Here is an 18436-nt window from a genome sequence, read left to right as displayed (position 1 = left end):
AAAAACAAAACTAGTATTGTTCTGAAAACCCAGAAAAACAGTTTTGTTTAAATTCACAAAGAGGTCGATTCATAGAAAATTTACAGTATTTTAAATTATGACCTTGTACAACATGAGCTGGATCATAATATCTCAGCTCCAAGACATGGAAAGAGAAACAAAAAAAAGGCACAGTGTGATTGGTTTTAGTCTGCCCTGAGCTCTTGTAGGAGTCTTTAGCTACTTAGTTTCACAGACTAAACACAGGAGAGTCCAGTCAAGTAAATGCAACAGTGTACATTACTGCTTTAGGCAATATTTTTACAAGCAGAAGATGACATCACTGGTATGAGCTCAAGTATGGATTATCCTGAACTCTGTGAGAAGTGCAATGAGAAGAAATATGCAGTAGAAAACGAGGAGGAAGACGCCGTAGGACCGACCCAAGTGGAACTGGGTGAGCGGAACGATGAGAAAAGACAGGACCAAAGACAAACCCAGAGCTCCCGGTAGAATCCACGTCAACAAGCCCTCTGACTCAAACTGAGGAGTAAAACAAGAGAATCAGCTTCATACCGTTCAAAACAGTGTCTCTCAGTATCAAAGGAGAGGATTACCTGCGCAGAGGAGTGCGTTTCATACATCTGCATCAGACATCCCAACCCTACTCCAAACAGCATGTCTGAAATACAGTCAAGGTCCCATATTTTTCATTTTATGTAAATATATGCATTTAAAACATGTTTAATGTAGTTCAGGGGAACAAAGTATTTCCAATATATTGAGGAAAATGACAATGATAAAAGCAGGTTTTGATGTTCAATAAAACAGGCTATTACAACTTAAGCTGCTATTACAAGGCATTACATGGGAACACCATTATTTACTCCATGAGAGTGAACTTCGATATTTTAAACTTGTACTGAAACATATTTCCACCCGAACAGCTGGCTGAACTTGACTTAGAAAAAATATTAAATCTTGCCATTTTTATTTGTTCTTTGGAACAATGCTATCAGTTCCAATAGTATTGGAACTGATGCTATTACTTTTTTGTCTTTAGCATAATGCTAATGTTTCATCTTTCAGCTATCCAATATCTTCAAACATGCTTAAAAAGTACTAAGTATAAACATTACCACATCACATAATCATTTAAACAGCTTCTTTGCCCATTTTTTTTCAAATAGTTTCAAACTAATAGTTAAAAAAATCCCCAGCATATTTCTGAATTTTTATTACTGCCCTGGATAAAACAGCTCCTCTTCATTTTAATGTTTTTTTTTTTTTTAAAAAGGCTCATTTTTAAAAACATTGACTTTGTTCAAAATTCAGCAGACTACTCCATAATTCTATCCCTGAAAATAACCAAACTTAAAGGTTGTCGTGACACTGAATTTCTGTTCCAAGCTTAAATTCTGTCCCTCGTCTCTGAAAATGTATTCAATGCATGTCAGAAAGATGTGTGCGTCTTCAAGTGGACATGAAAATAAAGGATACTGAAAATGATCCCTCCAAAGCAAGCAGCTATGGCCATGCGCGGGTATCCCTGCCGAGCAATGGTGATGTCAGAAAAAAGGTCTGAAACAGAGAATATTAATCACACATTACACAATTAAATGGGAATTAGGTTTACTCTTGTGAACGGACTTGGATTATCAGAAATCACCTCCGATACTGTTGCCCCAGGCCAGAAGAGTCAAGCCCAGCACGGTGTTGCTGAGACTCAACACCACACCGAGCATGTGCAGAAGACTGACCACCTCTGATGCTGCGGCGCTGATCAGCACCGCGCTCACCACAAAACCCAAAAATGCAAAGAGCTGAGGGAACAGAGAGGTAATCAGATTCTGAGGCAGCTGCCATGTGAAAGTATTCATCCTGACTTTGTTTTATGCAACAAGTCAACATAATAAAGTATTTATTTAAAAGCATTGTTGTATTTAAAAGCAACAAATGTCGTATTGAGGAACAAAATAAATGTAGCAATTTCAGTCCAATCAAATTCAGAGACAATTACATACATTACAATTCAATCCTAGTTATTAAACAACACAGTCAAGTGCAGTTTAACTCATAAAAAGCGTTCAGTCCAATGAGGGTGATGTCGAGTCACTGATTTGCAAACATTTCATCCTCCTGAGCGAACATGTAGCAGCAATAAACAGTTGATTGCATTGAGTCATGAATTTTGCAGCAATCCCTCAAACTGAGATCAAAACTACCAGGCTGTCCAAAGAGCTCTCTGCTACTGCAGACTTTGCTAGTGTAGTAACCACACCCCCTTCACATTTCCGACCAATCACAAAGTATTTGTCAGACAGCCCACAAAAAAAAAGTCCTGGCCAGAAAAAGTATCAGCAGAAAAGAACTGACAACTAGGGCTTAAATTGCAGAAAATGTTCATTTTGTTCTCCCAAAGTACTTATTGGCATTTAATGTATGGCTATACTGAAAAAAACCAGTTGGAGTCCAGCAGGAACATATAGTGACAGTGAAATGGTTTAGATCCAAACATATCTATGTGTCCAACACCAGTAGAAAACATGTGACGAGACTTTAATTGCTATTGATGTTAGCTCATTGTCCAGTCTGACTGTATTTGAGTTGTTTTGCAAACATAAATGCCCAACATGTTAGCCTCCAACTGGGCAAAGCTAGTAAGCATACCCCCCAAAGACTTACAGCTGCTACTGAAGTAAACACTAGTTCTACAAATTAATACAAATGCACACCAGACTTTCCAAATTATGATTTGTCAAAAGATTTAAACATCTTACAGTTATAGCTACTTCACCAGATAATATTTGAATGAAATACACAGTTATGGTCGTAATCTCAAAAAAGAGCTACGGCTACTTTTACAAGGCATATATAGATATATAAATATATGCTTTTCACATATTTAATCTGACCAATTTCTTTTTCTCTTTCCTGTTTTACACAAATAAAATTTTATCTACTCCTGATTTGGATGAACAAAAGCACTTACAGGGTGATATTTGGGAGGATGGTCATTGGTGGTGGTGCAGAAAACTATAGCAGCCAAAAACATTCCCAGCAGGAGAATCAGCAGCCAGACAGGAAACTCCCCCTGGATCATGACGCCTCCATCTAGATTACAAAGACCACCTCAGTATTTAGTCTACATAATTCTTTCTGGTAATAGCTTCTTTGTAATGTCATCAATTAATTGTGGTAAAAAGTGCTCACATGCTCCAGACTGGAAGATGAGAACACACAGCAGAGGAGCAGTGATCATGTGGAGGGAGTTGAGCGGTCTCCTCCAGTTTCTGTCTTCTTTATCCGGGTCCACCACAGGGACGCAGAGCAGGAGCAGCACCTCCAGTGGAGTCTTACAGCCAGGCAACAGGAGCGCCACATTACAACACCGGATTTAATCTGAGTTCTTCCTGTTGCTCTGTTCACCAGATTTGTACAGACCTTCACTACTTTAACAACTTTCCAGGTCCACGGTTTCCTTCTCCACTTCCTGTTGTCCACCGGATTCAAAGAGCTCAGCAGGATTTCACTTGTGGACTCAGAGTAGGGCAGAAGCGGCCTGTACTCGGACTCTACAGCAGCAGCACAAACACCTGTCTTTGTATGATGTGAATCACGCAGGAAATAATCGGTGGTGCCCATGTGTTCTTACCGTATTCCTGCTGGATCGTCCCGCCTCTCATGCCGGGAACGTCGTCGTCATCAGAGGAGTCAGATGAGTTCAACTCTGCTTCAAGGAAAAATACTCACCAGTAAAATAACAGCAGAAAGAAAACGGACGTAGAGCATTTGAATATAAAGGTCTAACCTGGAATATGTGGAACGTGTTGGATGCCGTTTGTAGCTGAATTTTTTTGCCAGTTATAGATGAATGAACTGATAACAACGGTCAGAACATAAACCACATAGAGAAACAGGTATCCTGAAAAACAAGAAGAGAAAAACAGGCTCAGTCGGAACTGTTGAACGTCAACACATTTCCCCCCTCACCCAGTTTGCACTTCTGCAGTTTTGAAACAGATAATTTAATCATTTTCTAGAATCTGTTCATTGCTGCACATAAATGTTTTTTTAATATAATAGATAAAATATCTACAAATAATACCAGTAAGAGGTCAAACATAGCTTTGCTTAGACTTGACTAAACAGGGATCAGAACTGCATTTGTGTGGAATATGGTATAAAATATTTTGAAAATATACAATATCATTTCATCTAAGGTCTGAGCATTTTAAAATTTGTCTCATTAACATTTAAAAAAAATAAAACATGATTTTGACAACTACATGCTCAGCTTTTGTCTAAGAGGTTATTTTTTCAGTTTCTCAACTCTGAAGTGGTTTGAAAACCACCTTCAGTGTTGAGAAACTAAACGACAAGGCTGGCATTAAAAGCATGGCTGGGTGACTCTGAAGAGTACGGTACTCAGATGTTGATTATATATGTCTGTCTTGGCCTTGGATCTGGAAAAAAGTCAACAGTGCAAAGGGATTATTAAGGTATTTTCTTTAATCAAGTCTCATTTGGGTTTAAATGTTTCTGGAACTGACAGACACCCAACAAAAGGTCTTCTTCTGGTAACATGTTGATTGTATCAGTGGCTCTATTAACTACAAATTCCTAACTTGTGTTGTAACTTTAGACAAATTCTTGAATATTCTAAGAACTAAACAAACCAGACAATCAGGTAAAGTGCTGACAGCAGGTTGAGAGACTCCAGATTAGGCTCTCTGCTTTTGAACCTGCAGGAAGTTCTCTTATTAAACAGCAACTCATTGAATGAACATGATGAAAAGACTTGTAAAATAATTAGAATGTCAACATTACTGCATGCATTACTGCAAGGGGTTTCCCTACATTGGTCCTCAGGGACCAGCCTCTTACATGTTTTTGGCGTCTCCTTGCTGCTGCACACCTTACTTAAAATAATGGGTGACTAGGTTGGGGCCTTTGCAGCCATCTCTGCACTTGATGGCTACAAAGGAGGTCATGCAATCATTTGGATCTGGTAAGCTGGGACAGAAACACATGTAAAACATGCAGGGCAGTGGTCCCTGAGGACCAGGGCGATGAACCACAGCATTACTGCATCAGTACAGCAGGACATGGAGGAGACCTGACTGTGATTTTGCTGAGGTGTAATGGAAAACCTGGTGGTTTTGCAGCTCATCTGCATTTTTTTGGTCTGGTGTCTTATCTTCTGTTTAATAAAACACCATACAGTTATTACAAGGGTTAGGCAGTCAGGCGTATTGGCCAATCAAGTATACTGGACATTAAAACAGGTGTTGATGCTTTTGGTTGTGCAGGCAGGAACAAAATAATAACATATAATAAGACCAAAATCAGCATCTCGATAATGTCTGTCCCATTTTTTCCTTCCACTCAACTTTCCATTAATATAAATGAATACAGCAACCAGCCTCTTTAGCAAGTTGTCAATCTGTTTGCTGAACTCCTGCCAATGCAGTAATCTTCCCATGACTGTGTTGACATAACATTTCTGTATTAAGAGCCTTTCTTTATATTTTGGTCTTACGTAATGTCCCAATCTTCTGAGAAACAACATTTAAAATTTACTGAGAGCCACCTATTCACTCAAGACATCCCCTCAGGCTGTTTGTGTTTACCCAGTGTTTCTCCCATGGTTATAGTGCCTCTGTAGAGAATGTCAAAGGTCCAAAACACTGCAATCATGTAGAAGATGACATCACGCAGAAACGGACGAGAAGCCACGGCAAATGGTTTCACCAGTGCGACACTTCCTGCAACCACTGTGGTGACAAATATACCAGCTCCTGCAGGGACACACATGTTTTCTCATTTAAATACTTTTGTTAAATTAGCTTTCTGCTTGTCAGAGAAATAATGATGCAACAAGCCTCCATGTACCAAACAAGGCTCCGACAGCCAGCCCAGCAGTGTGTGGATGGGAGATTGCTGCCATGGCACTGAAGATGTCTGGAGCGCCATTTCCCAAAGCAAGAAACGTCACGCCCTCAGCACATGTTGCAGTCAAAGAAACAGTTCACCACCAAGCATAGGCTGATTACTGGTATCAAGTTCTACCAAGGTTTTAAAAAGCGCCACTTTAAGAGCAACAAAATGTTCAACTAAACAATTCCTATGACTTAAAGTCATGTGAAAGGGATCCCAGAAAATTTACCAGAGTAACACAGTAGCACGGAGCATGGAGTAATGCAATGTTGCTCTATTCACGTGTTGCTGTTCCCTGAAGGTCAGCTGGCAAAATAACGGTAACGACACTTACAAGAAAGTCAAATGTTACTGTTTTGAAATATTTTCAATATCAAAAAACACAAAGTCTTGGTGAGGAAATTGAGCTGTCAATAAGAGGAGAACATCTGTAAATCCGATGACTGCAGGCTAGTTGTTGGAGAAGATTGCCTAATTAATATCAATGTGATCTCAGTGTAACTCTATAAAGAGCAGACTTGCAAGAAGATTTCATTTTGAGAAATTTGAGTTAATTTGAAAACTACTAACCAGTTCAGCAGATGTTTATTCTACAAGATTTCCTATTTTGATGTATGAAACCAAAATAAATAAAACATGTTAGATAATTACATTATTAAATTATTATGTCAGATTATTTTAGAACTACCAGGAATGCTATGTTTTATTTCTTTATTTATATATATAAAATTATAGTTTAAGGTTTTTCATACTGGATTATGTCTAGTCCACATAAACACACACAAAAACATGATTGTCTACATAATTAAGTGAGAAAAGAAAACCATATACTCTCTGCACACCCTCAAAAGAAGTGGAGAAAGGATACAGCCACGTTGTGAGAGCAGTGAAGAGTGGAGGAGATGGCCGACAGGTTGGGGCAAAAACTGGGGAGGGAAAAAACATAATAAAATCCATTTATAAATGTTTCTTTCAAACCTTCAACAGCTGGCTGAACAGCAGAGCGGTGTTACAACAGGTGAGATGAAACCAAGAGCAGAAGTATCTGCTTCCTTTCACAGATTTAAACCCATATCTCAATAGTGAAAGCTCTCTACAGTCACGGGACTCATGTGACCATAAAGCTGACAGGGCTAAGAGCATATATGTGTGTGAAGTGAGCTCACGAGCCCTTTCACTATCTGAAACTGTGAACAGCCAGAGGAACATGCTGCTGAGAAATACTTACAACTTTGAAGCAGTAAGTCCAAGAATGAGAAACAAGACGAGCAGCCAAACCATCTGCAGGGACACAGTGAAGACAAGCTGCTGTAATGTTTGGTTTTCTCAATTTTCTCAAGTGCAAATAGGAAAGTGGTTCTTATTCATACTGAATAACTTGTTAACTACACACTGTTTACTTTTTTTTTTTTTTTTAATCAGCAGTGATTAATTATTATAAATTATCCTTCTCAACAGGATTATTTCTGTTAGAACAATCATCACTTCTTCATGTGAGACAGTTTCATTATTTCATTTACTGGAGGAAGTGAAGATACAGAGGAATCCAAGTGAAATTACACGATTTAGCAAACAGTGAAACTACAGCTATAAATCAGATAAAAGTTCCACTTCTTCCACAGCCAACAGTCAACTTCCTCATAATCTGCTGATGAGCTGCACATTTTCCTGTTGCTTTATGACTCTGCTTCACGTGCAACTACACACACACACACACACACGGATGCATGAACAGGTCCTACACAGAGGGTGATGGTGAGAGGAGTGAGGTTGGGAGCCAGCAAGCAGAAGGCCAGTCTCAGGTAGTTGATGAAGCCGTCCTCCATGGAGCAGTCCGGCGTCCTCTTCACGAACGCACATCGCTCTGCAGCGCTGTAGTTCATCACACGGTCACACTGCACAAGTAAACAACTTTCTTAACATGTAGATAGGAGCACTGGCATCAGGATGAAGCAAAACTATAAGCAACTGCATCGCTGCAAGTTTCACCATCAAAACTGATTTATTGATTCTATGATAATAAAAAAAAGTGCAACACAAAGCACATCACGTAAATGGTAGCACTTTAGCCTAAATACAAAATGTGTGATGAGCAACTCTGGCTGTAATAATCATATTCTAAAGTTTCTTAAGTACAAATGTAATCATTCACTGAAGCATATTTGTATCTGTATTCTTTAATTCAGTAAAACTGGAAGGTCAGTCCAGAATCTTCATATTTTTAACTATCTGGATCACTGTCCTGCTGCATAACCAAAGCGCTCTGAAGTTATTAGAGGTCATACGTAGATGAACGGATATTCTCCTTCAGGGTTTACTACTAAGGAGCAGATCTCATGGCTGCATCAATTATGGCAATTCCCACAAGTCCTGATCTGCCTAAAGAAATACAGTCAACAGCCTAAATAAATTGTGAAATAGGCTAAGTCTTTACTTTGAAGGATTGCACTCTGCTGATTGGATACCAACTTCAGTGTCAAGAGCCATTAAGGCAAAGTATTTTTAGAGTGCTTCAAGGGGAATCTGTTTACCTCTGGGCATGTAAATATAAGTGGCTGTGCCGCCCCCCCCCCCCCCCCCCCCCCCCCCCCCCCCATGTGGTGCTGCCCTGGGCAGTGAGTCACGTTTCTAAAAACAACTTTAAATTTGTGAAATTAAAACAATTTCAACAGTTTAAATTTCAAGGTACAACACAAAACTGTTTATAATGTAAAACTGTACTTGAGCTTGTTTTTAATAGTTTATTTATAACTAGAGACATGAGGCAAACTGAATATTGGTAAATGAGGCATCGTCTTCTGGAAAACGGATCATGCACCTGACACTTCCAATGTGCTTGAGAAAGGAAGGACTGAGAACAAATATTCGTTTGTTCATCGGTCATAACTAACACGTAATTACAGACATCAGTATCTAAACAGAAAGCGCTTCCTTCATACCTGCCGCCTCATATTAATCATGTGACAGCTGAGCGTAAACTGCAGGTATTTATTCTGTCAGTTTGCTTCCCTTTAGAAAACCAGCGATCAAATCTCACCCACCTCGTCGCTGCTTTCAGACATCATGGCTAAACTGGTCGGTCCAGCTAATCCAACACCGGGCTGGGTGCTGAAGTTCCCGGTGCCCGAGGCGAGCAGCCGGCCGCTGGACAACAAGACCAGCAACAGAGCCAGGAAACCGCTGGCAGACATGAGGATCCGATTTTTATCCTGGAACCGCGTCCATACTGCCGCTGGTGGATTAATGGGACTCTGCTGGAGTCCTCCTGTCTGCCGACCCGACTGCTTTGATTAAACCAGAGAGCTGCAAGAAAAATCTAAAAATACCAACTTTGTTGTTGTTGTTGTTGTTGTTTATCTTCCTGAAGCCTTCCTCCACCGAGCTGACACTGGCTTGTTTGTGAACACTGTGCGCTAAGATTTGGGGAACATTAGTACACCTACCTCTGCAACTCCTCCCACTGTTTCTAAAGACTCGTGATGCGTTCAATGACTCGTCGAAAACGCTGAGATCCGACCTTTGAAATGAGGAAAACATCAAGATGTCAATAAAATGTAACATCTTTTTTTTTCTAACTTTCATTTAAAATTAAGTCGGAGTTATGATTTTTATAGATGAGTATGACTTTTAATCTTGTAATTATAACTTCGAAAGTCTAAAATATAATTTTAAATGTTATAATTGTGAACAATTCAAAATGTCAGAATAATTACTTTGAATCTACTGACTGTGACTTTGGTATCTTTGCAATTTTGTTTAAATTTTAAAAATTAATTTTAAAGCAATAAGTGACATAAATGCACTCAATGAAAAAGTTAATTTTTTTTTTTTTTTGTTAGAGAAAATATTGTTGTTACAGTAACAAAAAATAAAATACCCAGCTACCTTTATCATTTTTTTTTCAAACGGGACTGTCCTGTATTACTGCTCCTGTCATTTTATTATCAAGCAGTTTCAAAATGCTATTTGTTCATTACAAACTTATAAGGCCTTTACAATTTTTTACTAAAATGAAATTGCACACAATTTGAGTGTTTGCCAGTTGTGTGATAGCCGAAGGTAACTTCTTCTTGTTCTGGATTTCATCCCAGAAAATAAAGAAATGAAATTGCACTGAACTAGGTTTTTCAAAATTGTAAACTTTTAGAACTGTGTTTCCATTTATGCAAGTTTGTTTATTATTAACTATTACAAAGTTATGCTGAGCACAACTTTGTGTTCATCATAAAATCTCAATAAACAAAGCATTAAGTTTTGTATTTATAAAGGGATAACATGTGAATATTTTTTCCAAATAACATTATTTGAAGACTTAATTGCATATTTTTCACCCAATATGCTGAGTAAAAAACTGAAAAATAAAAAACAAAACTGAATACTTTTAGTGTTGAATTTTTACAAGACTTTTATTGTATATTCAAAATACAAAGTTGTGCATCTTTTGTCATCATTCTCAATATGCTTGGTGTTCATCTTTTGATATAATTTATGGTGACAGAGCATAAAAGAAATATGAATCAGATCATGTAATTATCAATATTATACTTATTATGTATTATTAATAAGAGCACACTTTTTCATACCAGAACTAGGAAAAATGCCTCATGCATTTTCATCAGTCACAGTCCTTCTTCTGTTGCATGTGTTATCTAAGTTTTTCTTTTTTAATAACTAATTGAGTAGAACTATGGCAGAAAATCATAACTACTATAATAATACAATCAAAAAAATCAGTGTGCTAAAAACAGGAAGATTTATTATCTGGAATGTCATTCTTGATGCTATTATGGAAGGCAAGATTTTCTTTATTAATAATTTTCTTTAGTAATAACACACTCGCTACATCAGTTCAGATCATAAATCTATCAGCATATGAAGGATGTTCACTTTTGAATCAGGTTATCATAAACCAGTGCAGCATCCATGGATGCACTGCTGGAATCATAGCAGCCTCTCTTCTGTTTAGATGTCACCAGACACAGCTCCTGTTCGCACCATCTATTAAAGCAAAACCAAAAACACCATGAATGAACATGTAATATGTGCTTATTTTTTCTGAGAAGTTTAAAAATGAGTTTTAATCAGTCAGTTTTTGGTTTGTCATACCTGAGAGCTGCATAGGTGTCATTTGGGGAGGCATCTTTCCAGCATGCATGGTCAATGAGAAGAGCACCTGTTAACACACACAGTTAAGGAAGACCACTTTAAAGCACTGATGTAACACCAAGATCATTATTAGATCAACGCAGAAGTAGAAATTAATGATAAGACATGTATTGCTCTGTCATCCACAGCTGCTTACAACTTTTCAGAATTTGTCACATTTGAAGCAAATTGTGAAGCAGAAGGAAAAATCTACACAGTTTCTTTTCTATTTAAAAGAAATCTGAAGAGTGTGGTGTGCATTTGTATTTAGCCTCCTTTACTAATAATCCTAAATAAAAATCAAGTAGTGCGACCAGTTGCCTTCAGAAGAAAAATCAGAATAGGATACATTCAAATTTGTCGTCGTGAATTTACAAAATGCAAATGGTTCTAGTAATGTGAATACATTTGAACAGAACTGAAGTTGTTGCATATCTGAAGTCACAAGTGCTTTTGTGAAACACTCACCCGCATAAATGCGAGCCAGGCTGTATCCCAGATCTCTGGCTGCCAGTTCGAGGTAACTGGGTGATCTGGAAGTGGCTATCTGAACAAACTGCTCCAGTTCAGACAGAGCACTGCCAACTGCTTTTACAGCCGGGTCCAGTGAGGAAACACCTGAGGCACCCGCAAGCAGCGACTGGAAGAAAACAGCCACAACTGTTTCATCTACTTCCAGTAACACACCTTGCCCAACAGGTTCTGGTTTCCACTCCGTACCTTGACGTGCGCAAAGTAAGCATGCAGAACCATTCCTGAACTACGGGCCACGCAGCGCAGCACATCCAGAGACAAAACATTTGTTGTTCCTTCCCATATACTCAACACCTGCAAGAGAAACAATATGTGAGTTTCAAAAATCATAAAAAGGCAGAAAAAGGTGGTTGGTAGCAACGCCACCTGAGCATCACGGAGTATTCCAGGCATCCCAGTGTCCTCGATGTATCCCTGTCCGCCAAAGCTTTCCAGGCCCTCAGACACAACAGCTACAGCCTGAGAGAAACACATAGGTCAGATACTCGGAATACTGACATCTAACACTAGTTTTATATTTGCAAAAGCAGCTCACCTGCTTCCCGGTGTACAGTTTGACCACAGGGGTGAGCAGACGAAGGAGGTGCAGGTCGAGCTGGCTGGCCAGGCCGCTCTCCTCTCGACCCAACAGACGGCACACATCCATCACAAGAAGAAAAGCTGCACATGTCTCCACCTGTTCAAACCAAAATACATGGAAGAAGGTCCTCTGGTTAGGTAAGAGAAAACTTAAACTTTTTAGCCCACATGCTGAAGGCCATGTTTGGCAAAAACCTAAAACTGCAGCCCAAACGCAACATATCTATGATGAGAAAAGGTGGTGGCATCAGTATGCTGTTCGGATGATTTTTTTTTTAAAGCAGGACAGTAAACCTCCACATCTCAAAAAATGTAAAATTCACCTTCAAATTCAAAAATATTTTATTAATCCCAAAGGGAAATTAAATAATTTCACAACCAATTTAGTTATGTTCTGGAACACTATCCAGGAATGACCTAAGAACACACAAAGAAAACTGCTAAAACAAGTCATGATAGCTGTTTTCAATTATAAAGGTATTATTAGCTTTATAATTAAAAACATACATCACTTTGTTATTATTTTTGGCAAAAGTTATTAAAATGCATTATGGAGGCCCGTAAGAGCCACGTGGAGCTCTGTAACCGTAGGTTGGAGACCACTGGTTTAGGTGAAAACATTTTAGAATTGCATAGTCAAAGTCCAGACCCAAATCTGATTGAACATTAGTCAGTCTTGAAAATTGCAAATTCACAGATGCAATCCAGTACTAAGTAAATAGCTTCAGCTATTTTGCAAAAGGAGAAAGCATATCTTTAGATGTGCAAAGCCTTAAGTCTAGACATACCTGACTAGACTTGCATCACCAGCTGCAGAGAGAATCTCGACAAAGTTTGGATCCAAAGGATTAAATATATATGCAGGTCAAACTGCTATGATTTTTATATCTAAAATCTAAAAAACCTGAAAGTGTTTTTGTCCTTCCAGTTGACAATACAGTATGTGTTGCACTGTCACATAAACTTCCAATAAAATACATTGAAGTTTATAGTTTTAAAGTGACAAAATCGGAAAAAGTTCAAGACGTGTGAAATTTTTTTTTGTAAGTCATTGCATACCACTTCTGCTGCCTTACCTCCATTCTTGCAAGCGTCTGCATATGCAGTGGGTGGTCTTTAAGAAGCTTTCCGAAGGCGGTGCGGCGGGTGGCATAGTCACGCGCCAACTGGAGCACTCTGTGAGCAGACACATTATTTAATCAGCTTACTGACGAGAGGCCTCCACAGAGTCAGAACTCAGGGAAATTTAATGATGTGGGGTCCTGCCTTCTCATTGCAGCGGCTGCAGAGACGCTGTTGTGAATCCTAGTTATTGTCAGCATGTTGGCTATGGAGGCCACGCCTCTACCTTCCTCTGAGAGCTGGGGATAGAGGAACAATATCTGGATCAGACAAACTAGCAAAGCAGCACTACAACATGAGGCGCTGCATTACGAATGAAAAATTGTTACAATAGAGCAGAAGCAAGGGCACTCAGCCTGAGAGTCAAAACATAGAAATCCAAATATTCAGGAATGATGTCCTGCTCCTCACATTGACCACAATGAAATAGTTAAGTATGATGTTCAAATTGCAGACAAGCCCAGCATGTTTGGAGCTGTTCACAGTTCAAAGTTCAAAGCTAAGGAGATAGAATAAAATTGATTTGAAAATTAGTGCAAGTCAAGGCAAATGTTAGAAATCCCAGTTTACTGCTGTACAGCATTTACAATTTCAAATAAAGCATAATTTTCTTTCTGAAAACTAGGTTTCTGGGTTAAAAAGAAATGATAAAAACCACAAAAATCTTTCTGAATCAAAAAAAGGTTCATGTTACTGGAATTTTAGACAATAATTTATTTTAATAATTTGTTTAATCTGAGGGAAAATATTAATATCATATTGCAGCAACAGTTACATTTATGAGAGGCTTGTTGTATTTGCACTCTACTAGAAGTTAAGGAAGGTTTAGATAAGAGTGGAGAAATCCTCCATTTTGAATGCTTTAAAGGTCTTTGTTAAAGTGCACTGATGAGTCAGAAACATTGGTTTCCATACGCGCAGCAACAAACTCTGTGATAACCCATGTATGACGTAGTGGCTCTCTGTCTAGTTAGAACAGATTAAACTGAATGAATACTGAACATGTCTGCTTGTTGTTCTCATTCTTGCAAGAATTAATAAAGTGCAGCTTGAGTGAAAATCAAGCAAACGCCACTGACTCTGTATGCAGGCAGGCCGTCCAGCAGCAGCTCAGCAGTCGGCATCTGTCGTGTCCCCAGCTTGTCCTTCAGTCTCTGGACTTCAATACCCCTCAGTCGGCCGTCCTCAAATCGACTCACCTCTGCGTAAAAAAGAGAGAGCCCCCTGCTGCCCTGCGGACAGAGACAAGGTCTGCTAGAAATGGTGCATTCACTGACTGCAGGATGATGTTGGTGGGAATCTGCAGTACTGGGGTTGTTGATCCAGATCTGTCCTGAACTCTTGCCAAGGTGAGAGTCATGTCTGCGTCCGTGGCCGACGTGAACCACTTGTAGCCGTGTAGTCTATAGGAGCCGTCTGCTTGGGGAACGGCCACCGTCTCCGTGCCACTGCCTGAAGACAAAGAGAAACTAAGATAAATAAGAGAAGAGTTTTATTTGCCATTTTGAAAAATTCAACAGTCCTCAAACTCAGTGGGAGAAGATTCCTGAGTCCTGATATTATTAGATAAGTAAATATTTAAATATGTTCCTCTGCTATTAAACGTACAGTGGGATCTAGGTGATTTATAAATATGCAGGAGTCATTCTCCTGCGTTTGAATTTCATGCCACAGCTCTGTTGCAGACAGTGCCCCCTGTTGTTCAACAATAGAATGAAGGCAGCACTGATTCACAGCAGATCAATGCATTTCTACTGACCCACATCAGATCCTCCCTGTCTCTCAGTCATCCACTGTCCAGACGTCCAGAAACGCTCAGGCTGTCGGCTGGTCAAGCGACGATACGCTTCTTCCACTGGCGGCGAAACCCCTACAGACTTTACAGACACACAATCCCTGACTGTTCTGATTTGCAAAACTTTGTATATTTTAAATATACTGAAATGAGTTTTGCTTTGATGCAAGACATTTTTTTCAAACTCTAAAAGCTGCAGAAACATGTTGGAGTTATTGTTGTAGGTTTAGTTTAAGTGTAAATAAAAAGTGGACAGATTAATTGTTTTTAACATTATGTAGCCTTGCTGAAAACCTTATTAAGACAAATTGCTGTGCAAAAATGTTCATACTCACACCCGTAGAACTTTTTCACATTTTGTCACATTACAATCACTAACTGATGGGATGGAACATAAATATTCATAGTCTGTGGATTTTAAACTTACCTGAATGACCTTTGCGGCTCCATCTGTCATGGCGAGAGGGCAGGTGTAGAGGCCAGAAGACGGGGAGAATATGTACAACTTGCTCATCTGGTAAACACGCCTGGAATGCACACACACAAAATTAATCCGACAGAAACGGATAAAATCTGGTTTTTAAATTGAAGTAGGAAGAAAAACTCAGCGGAATGGGCTTACCTCCACTCCCCAAATGACTTGTCGTAGCCGATGGCAACCAGTCCTTCCTGCGCTGAGAGGTCTTTGAGGCGTTTCCAGGCCACAGAGGTCACAATGTGGTCCACTCTCTGACCCCAGGGATCAAAATGCACCAGGCGAGGAGGGTTGAGCTCACACTCTCTACCCCACGTGTCGATGTCTTTCGCCACACGCTCTCCAAAGGTATTCAAGTCAGACAAAATAGCCTGAGAATAAGACTAAACACACAGAACCACCTTAAAATTGTGGATCGAGTCTCCCTTATTTAGTTAAGCTGTTTTCAAGATGTCTGGAGTATTGATTGAGAAAACAGATTAATTGTGTCATCATGTGTGCAACAACGATATGGCATAATTTTCACAAATCTTACAAAAACATTGCATTGGGTGACATTTCCTCAGAATACCTCCTGAGGCAGGTGTCTCTTTAGGTATCCTCTAAGCAAGGCATCCTCCAGAAACGGATTCTTCAGGACTGGCTGTTCCTGAAAGAACAGTCCGACCCTGGCTCTGCTGAACGGCAGGTAACCTGCTGCATCCGATGCTGCCTCCCACAGATGTTCTTCATCAGATTTTCTTGCTCCGGGCTCTGCTGCACTGGCTGATCTGATGTGGACCAGAGGTCGAGTGACGCCACACCACAACCTGCTGCCGGCTAGACGTCTGCTCAGGACTGCTGAAGACGCTGCCATGGCTTTAGGATCTACCTGCTAAAAGAAACAGGAGGACTAGCAAATTGCTTCTGCAACAAAACTGCAAATAAATTATTCTTTAACTGCAGTAGCATAGTCTATAACAGTTAGCTTTGAAGATACTGTAGCTGTTTAGTATCATCCTAACAATAATAAACTTGGATTCTTCCTGTGTGTAGCTGTATTAATCGCAGATGAATTTAGCAGCCACCGGTGTCTGAGGGTTCCGGAGACCCAGAGACTTCAGGCTAGGTCCTTTTCCAAAATTGTGTAATGATGACAGATATATTAAATGCAGACATATGCAAATTCGTTTCAAGTGTTCATCAGAGGAACATTACTTTAAAACAGCTTAATGGTTTTAATAGACAATGGTTAACCAACTCTGGATTCTCCAGGTGGTTTCAAGCCCTTACATTGAAACTGGGTTTGTAGACATTTCTTATAATTATATAACATTATTTTTAGTCATGGAAAGGAGGATGTCTGATTTGGGAACTGAAAGATATGGTGCTGGACTGATATTAATAAATCATGACAGGTCGTCTGGAAAGCGCATAAAATTCTTCTGATAAAAGTACATGTAAAAATAATATAACTGTTTTTTTTGTTTGTTTGTTTTTTAAATATGTTTTCTGTCAAATCTACTTTAAATATTTGTGCTGTCTATTTTAGAGGACTTTTGTTATTTATAAGATTAACAAGAGAGGAAAGAGTATAAATTACCTTTACTATTTAACTGTGTAATAAAATTAAATACATTAGGCGAAAAGGACCGAGAGTCTGTCCCAGAAGTGGGTCAAAGTACATTTGACTCCGTTGTCCTGTTTATACAGATCTCGCTGCAACATTTGTATTAACTTGTTGCTATGTCAAATTTCATCAACAACATGACGTTTAATTTCACTCAAACCTGTTCGTCTCTAGGTGATGTTTGGTTTTACAGTTTGTCAACAGGAAGCAACCACTGAGTAAACAGACTCGTTTTAACGACGCAGTTGATACTTCAGATAAATGCTATCCCTGCTAGCAGTGTGGCACTGTTACCCACTTGAATGCTGAAACGTATCCACATCAGATTTAAAAGGTTTTCAAATGTAAACGATGTGCAGAGATCCTTACCTGACGTTAGCCGAGCAGCAGCAGCAAGCAAAATATCTCGCCTTCAAAATAAAAGTCGAATGGGATCGACATAACGTTGCAAGCACTCATCATCCTTGGACTTATTTTGTCACATTAAAACCAAAACATTCAATTTAGTTTTGTTGGAGCTGCAGCAGTAAATTATTAAAGGTTGGCAGGTTACCACATCGACTGATGTTTTTTTTTTCTTCTTTGAACATAATAAAATAAATCCCAATGGAATGTGTGAATTTGACTGAAATGCATTATTTTATGCTTCTTTTTAACCATTTGCTAGATGTCACTTTTTCCGTGGCACCTACATTGGCTTTGGAAAACTTAAAAAAGAACCTCTTTTGGCTTCATCCCTTAAAAATATTGTATTGATAGAATGCAAAGCTAATAGTGATCCTATAATAAGGATCTCCATTTCATAATGTTCTTTAATAAACCTCTAAGGCCTGTGAAAGAAGTTTTACTGAACTTCATTACATTGCATAAAATGTGTTTGTTATGACCTTATAACAAACACAACTCTCCTGTCTCCTTGCAAGACAAGAGAGTTGTGTTAAACATATGAAGGTTAAGCTGAGAGAACCATATCTACAGTTTTTAAGGTTGAGAGAATGTCCTTGAAGATGAATTGCCTTGCTTGTGTAAATGTGCTGCACTCTGAGGTTTATCTCAAAGTCTCTCACCATAATATCATGCGTGTTGTGTGGTGATGCTCTTCCTTTGCAGGCAACTGAATAAATCTCACTACCTCACTGGGAGTCTCAATGTCATTGATTACGGTAAATACTTCCATCACAAGGACCTTCAGCAAAAAACAAAACAAACAAAAAACACCGTCTGCAGGGTTCCCATAAAACATCCTTTACAAAATACA

At 39.1% G+C, this 18436-nt stretch overlaps 2 protein-coding genes across 4 annotated transcripts; both read right to left on the bottom strand.

Annotated features, from left to right (window-relative positions):
- Positions 1-66: 66 nt before the first annotated feature.
- slc8b1 (solute carrier family 8 member B1) lies at positions 67-9409 on the bottom strand. 2 transcript variants are annotated; one of them, XM_014470616.2, is made up of 15 exons: positions 8961-9409; positions 7662-7814; positions 7148-7200; positions 6788-6845; positions 5875-5980; positions 5613-5780; positions 3791-3904; positions 3635-3712; positions 3424-3554; positions 3193-3334; positions 2972-3093; positions 1649-1802; positions 1480-1560; positions 597-661; positions 67-522 (listed from the first exon to the last, which is right to left on the bottom strand). In XM_014470616.2, exons 1-15 carry the CDS (start codon positions 9108-9110, stop codon positions 334-336), a joined length of 1764 nt encoding a protein of 587 aa, XP_014326102.1. In that variant the 5' UTR covers positions 9111-9409; the 3' UTR covers positions 67-333. The 2 variants fall into 2 exon arrangements, with proteins under 2 accessions (XP_014326102.1, XP_023199248.1); XM_023343480.1 differs by having other exon boundaries at positions 3635-3709; positions 8961-9408.
- Positions 9410-10306: 897 nt separating this feature from the next.
- LOC102228634 (acyl-CoA dehydrogenase family member 11-like) lies at positions 10307-17631 on the bottom strand. 2 transcript variants are annotated; one of them, XM_023342984.1, is made up of 15 exons: positions 17548-17631; positions 16141-16443; positions 15717-15952; positions 15522-15621; positions 15059-15176; positions 14609-14751; positions 14379-14531; positions 13444-13538; positions 13254-13353; positions 12134-12274; positions 11965-12057; positions 11785-11892; positions 11533-11704; positions 11026-11092; positions 10307-10917 (listed from the first exon to the last, which is right to left on the bottom strand). In XM_023342984.1, the coding sequence occupies exons 2-15, from the start codon at positions 16423-16425 to the stop codon at positions 10803-10805; spliced, it is 1926 nt and encodes a 641-aa protein (XP_023198752.1). In that variant the 5' UTR covers positions 16426-16443; positions 17548-17631; the 3' UTR covers positions 10307-10802. The 2 variants fall into 2 exon arrangements, with proteins under 2 accessions (XP_023198752.1, XP_023198751.1); XM_023342983.1 differs by lacking the exon at positions 17548-17631 and adding an exon at positions 17477-17539.
- Between the last annotated feature and the right edge of the window lie 805 nt (positions 17632-18436).

This window comes from Xiphophorus maculatus, chromosome 12 (assembly GCF_002775205.1).
Source record: "Xiphophorus maculatus strain JP 163 A chromosome 12, X_maculatus-5.0-male, whole genome shotgun sequence".
NCBI lineage: Eukaryota > Metazoa > Chordata > Actinopteri > Cyprinodontiformes > Poeciliidae > Xiphophorus > Xiphophorus maculatus.
This window is presented reverse-complemented; position numbering and strand designations above follow the sequence as displayed.

Coding starts and splice junctions, on each gene's coding strand:
- slc8b1 (XM_014470616.2), bottom strand. CDS start 9,110: ATGTCTGCCAGCGGTTTCCTGGCTCTGTTGCTGGTCTTGTTGTCCAGC. Junction 6,846..7,147: donor GGACTTACTGCTTCAAAGTT/GTAAGTATTTCT, acceptor TTCCCTCCCCAG/TTTTTGCCCCAACCTGTCGG. Junction 3,713..3,790: donor ACACGTTCCACATATTCCAG/GTTAGACCTTTA, acceptor TTTTCCTTGAAG/CAGAGTTGAACTCATCTGAC.
- LOC102228634 (XM_023342983.1), bottom strand. CDS start 17,500: ATGTGGATACGTTTCAGCATTCAA. Junction 11,093..11,532: donor CCTGGCTCGCATTTATGCGG/GTGAGTGTTTCA, acceptor GTGTGTTAACAG/GTGCTCTTCTCATTGACCAT. Junction 10,918..11,025: donor GACACCTATGCAGCTCTCAG/GTATGACAAACC, acceptor TTGCTTTAATAG/ATGGTGCGAACAGGAGCTGT.